Genomic DNA, 17377 nt, shown 5'->3' on the forward strand with positions numbered 1-17377 from the left:
ATTAGTGAAGTAGAAAATGTCAACATGGGACTAGATTAATAAACGCCAAAGTATATTGATGATATATTGAGGTCAAAAAGCTTCTGAGTCACAGAGGTAGGTTTCAAACCCAAACCATACTCTTAAACTACTATTCTATACTGACTATATAAAGCTACTTGCACATATGAATAAAGATTATATATAGAAGAACATTCATTGTAGCACTGTTTATAAGTAGATCAGAAACAAATGAAATATTCATCAACAGAGGACCAGTCAAATAAATTAGGATTCATCTATATAGGTTTTTAATGATCAATGAGGCAGATCTATCTATCTATCTATCTATCTATCTATCTATCTATCTATCCATCCATCCATCCATCACTGATGACTCGATGCAGAGAATTATCTCTAAGACTGTTTCATACTGCTTTGTACTGTGAAAAAAACAAGAGAATGACAAGTGCATATATGATTACGCATGCATAGACTATCTCTGGAAGGCAAATAAAATTGGAAACAGTATTTGCTTCTGAAAGGGGTACTGGGGGAAATGTTTAGGGGTGATAATATTTATTATGTAACTTTTTAGGCTGTTTAACTTTTGTATTTTTTACCTTGTGCTTATATTTTAAGAAAAAGAAATCTTTGAAGGTTTACTATGTGACAAATATGTTCAACAACAATGAATATCAAAACAGACTAAATACCTCCACTCATGCATGAGCTTATTATATTGGGAATGGGGGTGGGTGGGTGTCAAACAAACATGTCAACAAACAAACATGTCAACAAACAAACAGATAATTCATTATAAAGAAAGCAGGGCCCTGGTTGGTTTTGCTCAGTGGATAGAGCATCGGCCTGAGGACTGAAGGGTCCCGGGTTCGATTCTGGTCAAGGGCACATGCCCAGGTGGTGGGCTCAGTCCCCAGTGGGGGTGGGGGTGGGGGTGGGAGGCAGCCGATCAATGATTCTCTCTCATTGTTGATGTTTCTATCTCTCTCTCCCTCTCACTTTTTCTCGGAAATCAATTTAAAAAAAGAAAAGAAAAGGAAAGGAAAGCAGATAATGAGAGATAGTGGTAAGTTCTACGAAGGAAAAAACAAGACAGATCAGGTCACTGAGGGAAGCTACTTGAGATAAGGTGACCTGGAAGGTCGTCAAGGAAGAAACATCTGGGCAGGAAGCTGAAGGATGAAAACAAGCCAGTCTGCAAGATTTGGAGAAGAGCAATCCAAGCAGAGGAAAAAACAATTACAAAGCCTTGGAAGCGCAGAAGGGCTGGGTATACTGGAGGAACTGGAGGAACAGAGACAACATAGTGTGACTGGAATGTAGTGAGCACAGGAGAGGAATGAATGAAACGAGGTTGAAGAGGTAGGGAGACAGAGTCCTGTAAGCCCCAAGGTAAGGAGTTTGGATTTTATTGGAAGAATGAGAAGCCACTGAAAAAAAAATTTTTTTAATATATCTTATTGATTTTTTTACAGAGAAAAAGGGAGAGGGACAGAGAGTTAGAAACATCGATGAGAGAGAAACATCGATCAGCTGCCTCCTGCACACTCCTGCACTGGGGATGTGCCCGCAACCAAGGTACATACCCTTGACTGGAATCGAACCCGGGACCCTTGAGTCCGCAGGCCGATGCTCTATCCACTGAGCCAAACCAGTTAAGGCCCACTGAAAATTTTAAGGAAGAAAGTAACATGACCTGTTTATATTTAAAAGATCATCGGGCCACTTGGTAGAGAATGGACTGCAGGGGAGAACAATGGAAGAAGAGAAGAGACCAGCTTGGATGCTGTAGTTCAGACAGAAGACAACAATGCTTTGGAATGGGGGAGGTAGAAGATATGGACAGAAGTAAACACATTCAACATATACTGTAGATGTAGAATGTGCAGAACCTGTTAGCGGATTAGATGTTAGGAGTGAAGGAGTGGTATCACCAATTTACAGAGATGGGAAGACTGAGAGGAACACATTTAGGTGTATATGTGGCAAGTTGCGGGGGAATCAAGAGCTCTGTTCTGGCGACACTATGGTACTTTTGAGATGTCTACTAGGCAGTTGGAAATAGGAGTCTGATACTCAGAGGAGATCTGGGTCATTAGCTCTCTTGACAGTTGACCTTTCTTTCCCTCCTTGCAACTCTCATCCCTTTTGTTTTTGTGACACCAAAATTTTCTGGCCTTTCTCCTATCTCCAGCAATTCTTCTTCCTCCCTTCCCTTAAAGTTGATATTCGGTACAGATCCCCTCTGCACCTGCTTTTCTACCATGTGTTGTCTCTGGGCTGCTCATCCCAGAGACAATATATGGTTGAACATTTGAAGTAAAGAACTTCCAAATACACTTACATACTCTAATACGTATGGTGACCCCCAAATCCATAACTTCAGTCCAGATTTCTCCCCTGATCAACAGATCTTTATGTCTAACTGCATATAGGACATTGCTACCTGGCTGACCAAATACCTCAAACTTAATATATCCAAAACGGAATTAATCTTGCTTTTGTGACTTGTAGTACTACCCACTTAGCTGGTTAGTATTACTATTAAATTTTATTTCCCCCAGTGTACCTGAAGACCTTCCACACAAGAAGAAAAGCAAATATAAGATCATGGACTCATCACCCAGGAGCCCCAAACACTGGCTCAGTATTGTGCTGTGTGTTTTCTGTTTGTCCCTCCAGGGCCACTCTTCACCCTTCTCCACCCATACTTTCTGTCATAGAGGCTGACACATCAAGCGGATCCTGTGGCCAATGGGGAGCCCTGGTAGAAGGTTAGAGGGAGAGGACAGTGATGTCCAAGTACTATTACTCTGGCTCTCTTCCTGCAAACTCCAATTCATTTAGATACAATATGATTATATTTCTGAAATGGAACCCAGAATGGATTTGGAACAGAACGGGGAAGTTGAGGGCAGTAAGATAGAAGTAATGAGACCAATGAAGAGACTTTTTGTTATAATAGTACATGTTGAGAAGTAATAAGGGCCATTAGGAATACACATTCTTTGAGGGTTGGCCTCAATGTTTTTATCTCCCTGTCCCCAATGTCTAGTTCTGCTCCCCAGTGTAGAAAATAAACTCAGCACTTATTATTTAAATAAGAAAGGAACATGTAAATAAGCAAAGAATAGGAGCCCAAGGTTTACCTTGTATCCGTTATCTTCTTTGCGGTTGTGAGATGCTGTAATCATCACACCTGCAACTGCTTTGAGCTTCTGGACTGCATATGGCTGAAAAAACAGCAACAGCATAATTTCCTGGCTACTCATACATGTGACATTAGAATAACTAAATAACAGGAAAAGACATCAAGATATAAATAGCCTACAACCTCAACCATCAACTCTGGTTCATTGGGTGGGGCCCATTTCTAAAAGGTCAACAGTAACCACCTGTTAGGCTGAATGGCTTTTCCCCGCTAGTCTCATTTAACTTAGTCCTATGTTTTTTATTACTTTGTTCATTTAACAAACATTTCATGAGCATCTACTATATGCCAGACACTCCACTAGACTCTGGAGATATGAGTGATGAATATAATCATAAAATGTGAGAGCTGGAAGTAAATTTAGAAATCACCTAATCCAAAAAATTTTACACTGAGGTTTATCCAACATTATACAATCATAAGGGAGGAGATTCAAGGGTAGAATATAGGTCTCTTGCCTTCCAATTTGAAAATCTGGAAAAAAAAATTGGAAATCTGTATATATACTCTGTGGCCTCTATATCATATAAAGGTTAACTCACCATCTTTGTTGTCAAAGTTAATGCCTAGAGGTTCAGTTTCACTTTTTCTTTGTAGGATGTTCCCTCTACTCTTCTACCATTACATCCAACTTCTCTCCTCCTGGCCATGGAGGGATGGACACGTGGTCCAGTACTGACCAGAGGAACTTATCCCTTGATTTAATTCAGAAACTGGTTCATGACGCAAGCCTCTCTGGTGAAGGTACACAAGGAGGACTGCCTTTTAACTCAAGGTTATGTTGATAAAGGCTGTGAATTTGGGACTGCTAAAAATACCTTCCCTACCAGCTGAGCAAATCTACCTTCAATAGGAGAGGAAGGCCACACAGGGATTGACAGAGTTGGGACTGGCAACCCAGTGGCAGAATCCTATAAAAATGTTCTAAATTTCTGGATCCTTCCTGGTTTCTGTAAATCATTAGAACTAATTATTTAACAACTCCTTCAATTCTTTGAGCCACTCAGTATATTTCCAGTAAATCACTAGTTACCATTTATAGAGATATTATCTCTTCCTCAAACATTTGGTAAAACTTGCCTATAAAATCACCTGGAGTTGGCATATTTAATTTGAAAAGATTTAAAAATATATATCTGTTTAATTTCTTTAGTGGTTAGACACTTATTAAGGTTTTCCATTTCTTTTTATTTATTGATTGATTGATTTGTTAATCCTCACCCGAGGATATTTTCTATTGATTTTTAGAAGAATGGAAGGGAGGGGGAGAGACAGAGAGAGAGAAATATCAATGTGAGAGAGACACATTGATTGGTTGCCTCTCATACAGTGCCTTGAGCAGGGCCAGGGATGGAGCCTGCAATTGAGGTACGTGCTTTTGACTAGAGTAGAAACTCGAGACCCTTCAGTCTGCGAGCCAATGCTCTAACCACCGAGTACAACTGGCTAGGGCCAGGTTTTCTATTTCTTAACAGTTTTGATGTATCAATTACTATAGGAAATTGGGAAATTCATCTAAGCTTTTACATTTATTTGCATTATGTTATTCAGAATATTGTGCTTTTCTTAATCTCTACTGTATTTATTATTTTTCTTGAGTACACTTAAAGGTTTGACTATTTTATTAGTTTCTTCAGAGAGCCAACTTACTCTTTTGTTGGTACTCTTTTCTTTGTTTCCTATTTGATTTTCCTTATAGCTTTATTATTCCCTTCCTTTTACTTTATTTGTATTTATTCTGTTTTCATTCTAACATACTAAGTTAAATAGCTTGGCTCATCATTTTTAATATTTTTTTCCTAATTTATTCACAGACTATAAATTTGCCTTTAAGCAGGGCTTTAGTTATAGCCCATAATTTTTGCTACTTATTGTTGCTCAGTTTTAAATATAGGCAGTCCTTGCATTGCACAGTTCCAATACACACAAATGTCTGGCACCATGCTTTAGGTAAATAATCCTAGTCTTCTCACAACATGTTTAAATTTCAGTTACTATGCTATATTAACTATAGCTTGCAAAAATGGATAACTGAAAGAAGGAACTAGCCAACAAAGATGAAAATGCAGCAAAAACACAAAAGTGATAATGGTGGAAATGAAATTTGAATCGAATGGCAATGGAATTATAGGAAAAAATAACTGGGAATGTTGATAACACTGCTGTCATTCAAAAGACTCTAGATCTGCAACCAGGAGAGCCTAGTGAAGGTGAACGTATGGATTGAAGTGAGAGCTAGAGTTGTGATGAAAAGGATGAAGATGTCCCAGAGGAAGTGATACTGGCAAAAAAAAAAAAAAAAAAAAGGAATTCTCAGTGAGAGTTCATAATATTGAAAGTACCGAGGATAAAATGTGGGAAGCTGATCCAAACTGAGGAGTGTGACAATTCACTAAGGCATAGAAAAGATGCTCATTATATTGTTAAGGGATATGACAAGAAGCAAGCACTGGTCATACTCTTAATAAGTTATTTTACAAAGGAATAAAACACTTTAGTCCTCAATATTTTAAATTACAGTTACTAAATAAATAACAGGTTTACTATTTTTTATTTTCCCTATACATTTTTAAATCAGTTAACTGCCACGTGTCCAAAATGGAAACCATCCCCACACGCCACAATATTTTGAATATACTGGAACATTACATTGTTTACAGAAGTATTTGGTTTCTTTTCGCTGTTTTGTACCAATACTAGCAGAAGAGCATACCAAATGCCTTTCCACGTAGAGGTTTGCCGCTATAGACGCGCGTGGTGTGTGGGGAAGGTTCGCCGCTTGTGTCTATAGATGCTTATGGTGTACAAAGGGACCCAACAGTAAGGTTTACAAATGTTTTAAGGTTTTGACAAAAAATTTTAAAGTAAGGGTTAAGAGTGTTTCTATGTTTTGACAAAAAAAATTAAAGTTTACAATTTTTCCCATTAATGATTTAGCTCGATTTCTATGGTTTTACAGTCCTGCGCCACCACGCAAAGCAAGGGTTGCCTGTAATTTTTAATCTTCACTATGATATCTTTATAAAAGTGTTTTTAAAATCCTAACACTGGATTTCTCACTTCTAATCTTATTGCACTAGGGTCCAGGACTATAGTTTAATAAACAGTTCTCTGGTATTTGAGGTTTCCTATATGATCCTGCTTGATAAGAATGAACATCCTACCATCACCAAGTACAGGGTTTTTACACACACACACACACACACACACACACACACAGATCAAACATACTAACAGTGTATTCAAAGCTATCCTTAATTGTTTTTGCCTGTCTAATAAATCAATTTCTGAAAGAATAGTATTAAAATACTCCACCATGACTCTGGATTTGTCAGTTTGTTACAGATCAAATTCTTACTTGGTTTAGCACATGCTTGTTGAATGAAAATAAATTCAGAGCAACACTGTTTTCCTTTGATTCTTCTTTTGGCACCTCATATCACTTAATTGACAACTACATGCAGGACAAATATTTGAATCCTGGTTGACTTAAGAAATCTCTTCCAGAGCAGCAAACTGTAAGATTAATAACATAACACACTTACTACAAAAGGTGTAGGAACATATCTTGAAAAAAGGTACACAGGAACATCTTTAGCCAATAAGACTGCAGCAGTGAGTTTAGCAAGCCTAAAAAAAGAGAGAGAGAAAAAAGATTTCACTTAGTCTTACTATACTTTCTAGAAACCTAACTTCCATAATAAATGTTTCCTATTACAATTATTCTGAATATATGATATCCTAACATAACCAGTTCCTATAATCACTGTTATTTAAGCTTCATGCTTTAACTTAAAAAGGTTAAATAAATGAGATTTTTTTTTAAAGGAGCTTAACAATAAAGAGAATTGACATTTTAATTTCTTTTTTCTCATTTATCTTTTGATGGCTCTTTTACTAAGAAATAAACCCCAAAAACGTAAAAATAACAGTATGCATAATTACCCCCTGAACAAATAAGATATCATGATTATCTATGTGTAAAAATACCCTAAAACTATTCAAATGGGACTACAATGAGAAAATATAAGCTACCTCATTATTCCTACCCAGTGCCTTGGTCAAAATAGAAAATCATAAAATAAGCATGATGCCGTTCTAAATACTAACTCTAAATATTTTTAAATGCTGCTCCTTTCTGAAAAAGCTAAAGCTTATCTTTGAAATGCCTCTATTTCAGCTCTAAAATAAATATTAGCATATGATCACATTTCTTATTGAGTTTCCTCATTCAGATATCCTGCTACTGGTGGGAAAAATTAAGGTTTTTTTCCCCCTAATCCATATTAATGTCTGAAACAATGAACACTGTACCTCTGGCTACTGCAGCTGCTAGTTACTTGCCCCCGGGTATCATACCCAACGACAACGCCTCTCTGCTTGAAGTCTGAGAAACATCTCTCCAGGTATTTGTACATCCCCTGAAGCAGATAAACACAAAACATTAGCTCCTGACTAATGCCTGCATCTTTCTACGATTTAAAATCTATTATTTTTATGTGCAGTGTGCAGCTTATGGGAATCTGGGAATCTGGCTTCTGCCTTTATGCCCCAATGTGGAAACAATACTGTTCAATCCTCAAAGGTGAGATGTCAAACATATATTTCCCGGAGTTCCAGAAACATTTAATACCACAAAAATTATCTTAATTTACTTAATTGTAAATATTAAACCCAATACGTTACATAAAACACGAAGGGGGAAAAATATGGGACATGCTAAAAATATTGTTAGAAGGGCCAAAAGAAATTGTTTCTTGCCGTAAGGCTTAGAGAACAAAATTTTGACCATTTTAGGCCTTTCTAAATCACAGGACGAAAGCTAATCAAAAGATTTCACCTAGCCGAAACCGGTTCGGTGCTGTAGATAGAGCATCAGCCTGCGGACTGAAGGGTCCCAGGTTCGGTTCCGGTCAAGGGCATGTACCTGGGTTGCACCTGGGTTGCGGGCACATCCCCAGTAGGAGGTGTGCAGGAGGCAGCTGATCGATGTTTCTAACTATCTCTCTCCTTTCCTCTCTGTAAAAGATCAATAAAATATATTAAAAAAAAAAAAGATTTCACCTATTTATGACACATTTTTAATCAACAACATAAACCTTCATTAGAACATTTCTTAAAATGGCTTATCCCATTTGTAATTCCTTGGTCTTAAAATCTCACAGAAAAGAAAATCCTATAAACTAGGACTATAAAACAGTCAAGGGTGACAAAAAAATGAAGTATTTAATATTGAAAACATCATGAAAATACCTAAAACCATTTAACTATCTTATGAATGATTTGCTAACATTAACACTTTCATTTCTAAAAATAATCCTATATAATAAAAGGGTGATATGCAAATTGTCCCCTTGACCAAGAGTTTGACCGGAGTTTGACCAGGGGGCGGGGCTAGTCTGCCAACCGCCCTGGGGCCCCTCCCCCCAGCTGGCCCTGCCCCCAATTGGCCCTGATTGGGGTGAGCCAGCCGGACCCCACTCATGCATGAATTCGTGCATCAGGCCTCTAGTATTTCATATTGTAACAAGTTCTTTAAAACTACTTTCACAAATATTGCCACACTCAATCCTTACAACCCTGAAAAGAGAAATGCAGATATCATTTCTATTTTTGTCTAACTTTTAACATCTCTTCAAAAAGGAAGCAGAATAAGATTGATGCTCCATTTAATGACTTGCCCAAGGCCATTCATTCAACTAAAACTAAGTTATACACATTAAGTAAAAACCTACCACGTGGAAGGCACTGTTGTAACTATGTGGCAGCACCAAATGAGGCCCCAGGGACTTCTGGACTCTTCTTCCAGGGCTCTTTCAAGAATAATTATTCTGCCCATGATAGCTCACTGGTTGAGCATCGACCTTTGAACCAGGAGGTCACGGTTCAATTCCTGGTTAGGGCACATGCTCAGGAGGCAGCCAATTGATGATTCTCTCTCATCATTGATGTTTCTATTTCTCTCTCCCTCTCGCTTCTTTCTTTGAAATAAATAAAAATATATATATTTAAAAAAGAATAATTATTCTTGCCCTGGCTAGTGTGGCTCAGCTGATTGGGCATCGTCCCATGCACTGAAAGGCTGCTGATTCAATTCTAGGTCAGGGCACATGCCTGAGTTGCAGGCTCGATCCCTGGTAGGGGCGTGCAGGAGGCAGCCAATCTGTGCTTTGCTCTCACATCAATGTTTCTCCTCTCTCCATCTCTTTTCCTCTCTCTCTTTAAAAATCAATTTAAAAATCCTAAAAAAAGAACAATTATTCTTCCCAACTTACTTTCTGTGTGTGTATGTGTGTGTGTGCACATGCACACCCAAATTGGCTAGTTCAGCCATGGGCAAACTACGGCCCGCGGGCCGGATCCAGCCCGTTTGAAATGTATAAAACTAAAAAATAAAAAGACCATACCCTTTTATGTAATGATGTTTACTTTGAATTTATATTAGTTCACACAAACACTCCATCCATGCTTTTGTTGTGGCCTCTCTGGTCCAGTTTAAGAACCCATTGTGGCCCTCGAGTCAAAAAGTTTGCCCACCCCTGGGCTAGTTTCACCCACTTATTTATTTCTAATGATCTATCCTAAAACCTTACAGAACCTCATATTATTCTATTATTCTCTGGTATAAAAATCCATTTTATCTTATCTCCCTCTACCTAGATTCTGAAAAGGGCTAAGGCTGAAGAATCAGATTCCATCTGACTTTTCTACTTCACACTCAACTCCTGTAAAAATTTGCACTTCTATAGAAATTGTTTTTCAAACAGCTCCTCCACCCCATTTTGTTAAGTCAAGGGGTCTTCATTTACAATGAAAGGTTAAGAGGAAACCCAATATATAAAAAAGATTGAACTGAAGCATCTGTAGATGAGGAGATGGGGGTGGGGAGGTGGTATGTATGTTGTCATCCCTTCATCCCCATACCCTGCATTAGCCCTTGGCTTTAGAGCATTCCCTCGGAACAAGGCTAAAGATAATTTTCTGTTTGCCAGGGTCAATTAGAATTATGACTACTGAACATTTCTCTAATCCAGATCTATTTTTAGTATATGCCAAATCATTTTGGCCTTCAAGCAAGTATAGTTCCTTGAAGCAATGATAATGATTCACTGGAAAGAAAAGTAATTAGTTTCTTGTTTCCAAAATAAGTTGCATAAAATGGGGAGAAATAAAATAAATGGTATCATGTCATACACTGTCTTAAAGAACTCTCAAATGGATATGAAGAACCAAGCGAAATATTTTCAACTAAATTTTCCAAATACTCTGATTAACCTGTATCAATGGCCATATGCCAAAATGGGTAATCTAAATAGGAAATGTCAATATTCATTTGTTAGAAGAGCCAAAAGAAATTGTTTCTTGCTTTACGGCTCTAGAGAAAAGAATTTTGACCATTTTAAGCCTTGTTAAATCACAAGACAAAAGCTAACCAAAAGATTTCACCTATTTAAGACAAATGCAAAGTAACACTGTCAAGAAGGTGACAAGGACAACCAAAATAACTCCTACTGAGAAATTTAGTCTTTGACCTTGAAGATACAGAAATGCCTTCTAAGATAAATCAAAGATCAGAATTTATTCTTTTTTTATTTACCTACAAGAGAGTATCTTCCTGGATATGAAGGTTTTGTTTTTTGTTTTTAGAAAGGCACTACCTAATTTATACGGTAAAAAACATCGAGTGATAAAAAGTGTACAGACTTACCTGTGTTGATTGTATTACTGTAAGGTCATTAATATAACAAAATCCTGCCCCCATAGCAGAACGAAGTCCTGCAGTTCCGAAAGTCATTCGGCAACAAAGACGATCCCGCAGTTCCTTATTCATTCCATTTCGTAACAGATTTTCAATTTGCTCTTTTGTTTTGGGATTCTATAAAAAAGAAGTATTAAAACTTAATCAGGATCACAAGCAGAGTCCTAATATGAAGTCTTTCCAAGGAGCCAATAAATACTATGTATAGTCCAACCAGCATGGCTCTGTGGTTGAGAGTCGACCTATGAACCAGGAGGTCACGGTTATTGAGTTGTATAAGTTTCTTATATATTTTGCTATCAATCCTTTATCAAATATATAATTTGCAAATATATTCTCCCAGTCAGTAGGTTGCCTTTTTGTTTTGTTGAAGGTTTCCTTCACTGTGAAGAAACTTTTTAGTTTGACGTAGTCCCATTTGTTTATTTTTAAATTTTGTTTCCCTTACATGAGGGGACGTGTTCACAAAGATATTACTCTGACTGATGTCAGATAGTTTACTTGCTATGTTTTCTTGAGTTTTATGGTTTCAGGACTTACCTTAAAGCAATTCCACTCCCAGGTATTTATCCAAAGAAAATGAGAAGACATTATTAAAAAATATATATACTCCCCTATGTGCATTGCAGCAAAATCTACAATAGCCAAGATATGGAAGCAGCTTATGTGTCTGTTGATAGATACATGGATAAAGAAGATGTAGTACATATACACAATGGAATATTACACAGCAATCAAAAAGAATGAAATCTTGCCATTTGTGACAACGTGTAGGGATCTAGAGGGTATTGTGCTAAGTGAAATAAGCTGGCAGAGAAAGAAGTGGAATTGCACAAGCTGGCTCTGATCATCCTAGGGCAGTTCTCCAGAGAAGGATGGACATGTGTGAACTCATAGCAGTAGTACCTATAGTAGCTGGAAATGGACACAACCAACTAGTTAAATGGATCTCTGGGGGGATCTTAACAGGATCTTAGCACACACACACTGAATTTATATATAGTCCTTGTTGGTTAGATTTTATCTTATGTAACAAATGTTTAACTTTATTAGGCACTTTGCATCTGTTGAAATTGTTACATGATTTTTCTTTTTTAACCTGTCAAAGTTGTGGATAACCTTGATTGATTTTTGAATATTATACCAACCTTGCATTCTGGTTTTGGTTTGATAAATTTATTTTTTATTTACTGGTATACAATCTTACATTGGTTGTATTAGTTTCAGGTGTACAATATAGCGATTCAACATTTTTATATCTTATAATGTGATCACTCCACTAATTCTAATAATCATCTGTCACCATGTAAACTAATCACAATCTTATTGACTAAATTCCCCTTCCCTTTTTCACCCTTTTCCCCACCCCCTCCCTTCTGGTAACCATCCCTTTTGTCTCTGTTTCTGAATCTGTGCAGAACACATGAAAGTTATACACACCTTCCCCATGGCCAACAGCCAATGACTGTTTAGTGCAGGGTTATGACTCCATTATGCAATTAATACTCTATAGGGCCAACGAATCAAGTTGAGGTTCAATTTCACCTGAAACTAAATCATTGCTTAGTTCTTTCCTTTCCCTATCCGTATTTCCTCACTCCCTTACAGGTTTCTCTTTAGAGCAGTCCTTTTATAAATCATTTACACAAGAATCCCCCTCTCAGCTTCTAGGGAACTCAACCTAAGATGAATATATGTAAATATACACAGCTGATCCTTGAACAATGCAGGGGTTTAGGGTACCCAACCGTGTGCTATCAAATATCAGCATATAACTTTTGACTCCTCAAAAACTACAGTCCCTTGGTATCTGTGGGGAATTGGTTCCAGGACCTCTACAGATACCAAAATCTATAGACGCTCAAGTCCCTCATATAAAATGGCACAGATCAATGCATACAGTCGGCCCTTTGCATTCATGAATTTCCAACTGCGGATAAAAAACCTGGGATACAAAGGGCTCACTGCATATTTATTGAAAAAAAATATGCACATAAGTGGACCTGTGTCATTCAAACCTGTATTGTTCAAGTGTCAACTGTATATACTTTTAAATTTTAGCACACAAGAAATAGAAAGGAACTTCCTGAATCTGATAATGGCTAGCAGTCCTAGCTAAATCTGTAAAGCAAGAAAAAGAGACAAAAAGTGCAAGAACTGCAAAAGAAACAAAACACATATTTACAGATAAAATGGTTGAGCACATAAGCACTTCCAACAGTAAATAATTTTTAGAGTGAATGTTAAAAAATAGTAGGGTTGTTGGATACCAGGTCAATATACAAAAGTCAATTGCATTTCTTTGTATCAACAAACAGAAAAATCATTTTAAACCATCTGTTTCCTACATGGCCTTGTAAACTCCAACAATATCTGACCTTCCCACAGGTAACAACTGTAAACTCTAGACAAAATACAAAAACAAAGAAACCAAACCAAACCCACAAAGACCTGAAGATACTGGAGAGTGGACAAATGTAAATGATTCTAAAAGGGAGTTGACACTTGGGACAAAGGACCAGTACAGGGTGAGTTTCCCATTTTTATTGCGTTTAACGTAAAGGCAGGTATTAATCTGAACCGTGCACAGTGACTAAAACACCAGTGAAACTTCTACAGTCCTTGTGGCCTGAAGAACCAGAGCACAGAGTTCAGGGTAACCACAGGGATATATGTCCAGAAAGGAGAGAGTTGGAGGCGGAGAACACGACATTCTGCACATGGACTCTGCCCAACTCTCTGGCTGACTCCTGTGCTATGTATGTGAGTTAGACTTCGGCTAAGGATAAAAGAATAAATCGAGATTTGAGCAGCCTCTCAAGAAACAGTTTGCAATTAGTGTTCAAGTTAACTACCTCTTAAAACACACAAAATCAAACACTCAATACTTAAAAGGTGCTTGAATTCTCAGTGCTTTATAAAACAGGTTCTTTTTCCCCCCAACGGCATGAAAATTACAAAAACAAATACACATTGGTGTGAGTTGTACTGTTGTACTATAGTATAATAACTCTCTTACTGTTAAGTTTTTCTTTATAATTATGTAAAAGTTCCTTGGTATTTGGGGAGAAGATGTTTAGGTCATTTATTTTATGTATGAATCTAATTTTACAGAAATCACAAATAAATATTATTTTTATAAAGTATGACATTTCTACTTAGATGAATATCTTAGTCTGTATTTAATGTTATTTTATTGTTGACTTTCATTCTATTAATATAGCTTCTGAAAATCTTGTACTAGTGTACTGTTTAGAGATAAGTTAATAGTATCCACATTTTCAAAAGTTATATACTAAGTATTTATATATTACTAGTGGCCTGGTGCATGGATTTGTGTACATTGAAAGGAAAATAATTAGAAGAAAGATTCATGCAATAATTACGCTACTGCAAAAATTACATGTCAAAATAGTATATATAAAATAGTATTATAAAATTAAAATACAAAATATTTTAGTATCATTATTCACCCTTTTTCTATAATAGAAGTGTCAGAGATGAAAGAAAATTAGTAAAATGTATATGAAAATAATATATAAATTGATTAATAATAACATGATATAAAAACAACAGACATGATATAAAAGTAACAAAAACATGATGTAAAAACAACATTGATAAAAACAATGATTGAAAAATTGACTAATAAACAAAAACATGATATAACAACAAAGTGCCAATAGTTGGTTTTCAGATACATACGTTGCGTGCGATTGGCGCCAGCGAGAGCTGTATATGTATCGCGCATGTGTTGAGTCAACATTTATTTTTAAATTTCCAGTGCACGTCATATGTACCGGCTGGTCATTCAGTAGAATGGTCAGACAGATGGATGGTCGGTCATTTAGCCTTTTATATATATACTAGAGGCCTGTTGCACGAAAAGATTCGTGCAATAGGCCTTCTTTTCCCCTGGCTGCCGGCACCGGTTTTCCTCCGGCACCCGGGACTCAGGCCTTCACTCTGGCCGGAGCCGCCTTCAAGCCTTCGCTGCCCTGGCTGGAGCCGCCTTCAGTCTTCGCTCTGCCGCTTCGCGCCTACATATGCAAATTAACCGCCATCTTTGTTGGTGGTTCATTTGCATATCTTGCTGATTAGCCTATGGGAGGCGTAGCAAAGGTACGGTCAATTACCATGTTTGCCTATTATTATATAGGATTGATAAGATATATAATACTTTACTTTTGTTGAGTGTTTTCAGGCATTGAAATCATTTTGACTGTGATTTTTTTAAAGGAGCTATTTAACTCCCAGGGTTATCTTCATTTGATTAAGTGAAAAACAAAACGATTTTTTAACCAAACAGGAAATTTAGATAATTTTTCTAAAATTTATCTAAAATTCCTAGATATGCCTTGGTTACTTTGGGGAAAGGAGAAAAGGGGGACAATGGGGTCTGGAAGTGAGTATGGGAAATTAAACTGAATCTGTAATTTGCTTATTTCTTTAAAAAGGAGATCTGATTCAAATTTAGCAAAATTTTATGATTTAACAAAATGGGAACTGTTTATCATTCTCTATATTTTTAAAAAGAAATAAATCAATTTATTAATAAGTCCCATTACTTCTTCCTTAGTTTTCTTAAAAGGCTCAATAAGTATCCTAATGTAAAACTTTGATATCCATATTTCTAGAAGAGTCTCTAGGCTACCCTCCACAACTCCAATCCATCCTATCCTAGTTACATACTGCAGCCAGATTAATCATCCAAGAACCAACAATAGCGTCCAATGCCAGTTACACCAAAATGTAAAGGTTAGGAAGGGTGGGACCAGATCCTAAAGGGCAGAAAAGTCTAAACCACTTTTGTTGTTGTTAACCCTCACCCAAGGATATTTTTTCCATTAACTTTGAGAGAGAGTGGGAGAGGGAAGTGGGAGGAAGGGAGGGGAGAGGGGAAGGGGGAGGGAGATATGAGAGAGACACATCGATTGATTGACTCCCACGTGTGCCCAGACCAGGCAATCCAGGAACCTACTTTGACCAGGAATTGAACCCTTGACATTAGGTGCACAGACCAATGCTATAACCATTTAGCAGCACTGGTCAGGGATCAAACCCATTTTAGATTCAAATACTTTCTTCATTTCTCCGAGCCTGAGTTTGTGTATAGGTTAAAAAATGGGAATAACTACCTCAAACAATCCTTGGGAGTTAAGATTAAAAGAGATTTTTTAACATGGAAGCATTTAGTACTATGTCTGGCATATGATCACTCAAAAAACACTAGTTTTCTGTCATCTATTCTTAACCACCTCAGCAGTTCAAAAACATGTGCTATATTTTAGTTTCTTAAAATCTCTTCATTGTTCTTAAATGCCCCATTCAGTCTCATTTCCCTGATCAGTTTCATTTTCCATTTTTTTATTTCTCCCACCTTAAGTTTTCTGCCTCTATATCCATAGTCTATTCCTATCCTACTTATCCATCAAGCTCAAATTCTACTTTTTACATAAGGTCTTCCTGACTGAATTCCTATTGCTCTTAAGAACTAGCAGTCAGACAGTTAGCATAGATACTACATGTATTGAAAGGATATTCAATTAAATAAGTAAGTTATAGAGCATCACATACAATTTAATACCATATCCTCCTATATAATAAAAGGATAATATGCAAATTGACCAAATGGCATAACAACCGGTTGCATGACCCACACTGACCACCAGGGGACAGATGCTCAACGCAGGAGCTGCCCCCTGGTGGTCTGTGCGCTCCCACAGGGGGAGTGAGGCTCAGCCAGAAGCCCTGAGCTGGGCTCATGGCTGGCGAGCGCAGCGGTGGTGGCAGGGCCCTCTCCCCGCTCCACGGCAGCACTAAGGACTGTGAGAGGGCGCAGGCCAGGCTGAGGGATCCCACCCTCCTCCCAAGCGCACCAATTTCACAGTCAAAATGTTCTGTTTATATTTTATTTTTAACTAGAGGCCCGGTGCATGAATTCGTGCATGGGTGGGGTCCCTCGGCCTGGCCAGCGATTAGGGCCGATCAGGGCCCGTCTCACCCAGTCCCGATCGAGCCGATCTGGGCAGGTCGGCTAGGGGTAGGGACTGCGGGAAGTTGGCCAGCCATGGGAGGTTGGCTATGGGAGCACACTATGGGAGCTCCTGCATTGAGCGTCTGCCCCTGGTGGTCAGTGTGTGTCATAGCAACCAGTTGTTCAGTTGACCAGTTGTAACAGTCACTTAGGCTTTTATATATAGAGATTATTATTACAAACGACATCAGTACATTTTCTTTGCATAAAAAAGTACTAATAATATAGATGAAGCTACAAACATCTTTGACTATTAACCTCATTCCCATATGCCTGCTTTGAGGGAGCCAGTACTGTTTGTGATGAATCCTTTCAGAACTTTTCTTGCATCTACATACTTAGGGAAATGTAGTTTTGCTTTATCTCT

General features: G+C 37.6%; 1 protein-coding gene across 1 annotated transcript in view; it reads right to left on the reverse strand.

Moving 5' to 3' along the window:
- PGM2L1 (phosphoglucomutase 2 like 1) overlaps positions 1-17377 on the reverse strand; it is a 41718-nt gene that overhangs the window by 16347 nt on the left and 7994 nt on the right. The window contains exons 2-5 of the mRNA XM_070425618.1: positions 10923-11090; positions 7529-7635; positions 6760-6844; positions 3153-3236 (exon numbers count right to left, since the gene is read on the reverse strand). Coding sequence (XP_070281719.1) covers positions 3153-3236; positions 6760-6844; positions 7529-7635; positions 10923-11090 — 444 coding nt within the window. The remainder of the gene's footprint in view (positions 1-3152; positions 3237-6759; positions 6845-7528; positions 7636-10922; positions 11091-17377) is intronic.

The sequence above is a fragment of the Myotis yumanensis genome, unplaced genomic scaffold (genome assembly GCF_028538775.1).
Source record: "Myotis yumanensis isolate MYYU_CA2020_CCGP unplaced genomic scaffold, mMyoYum1.0.hap1 SCAF_10, whole genome shotgun sequence".
NCBI lineage: Eukaryota > Metazoa > Chordata > Mammalia > Chiroptera > Vespertilionidae > Myotis > Myotis yumanensis.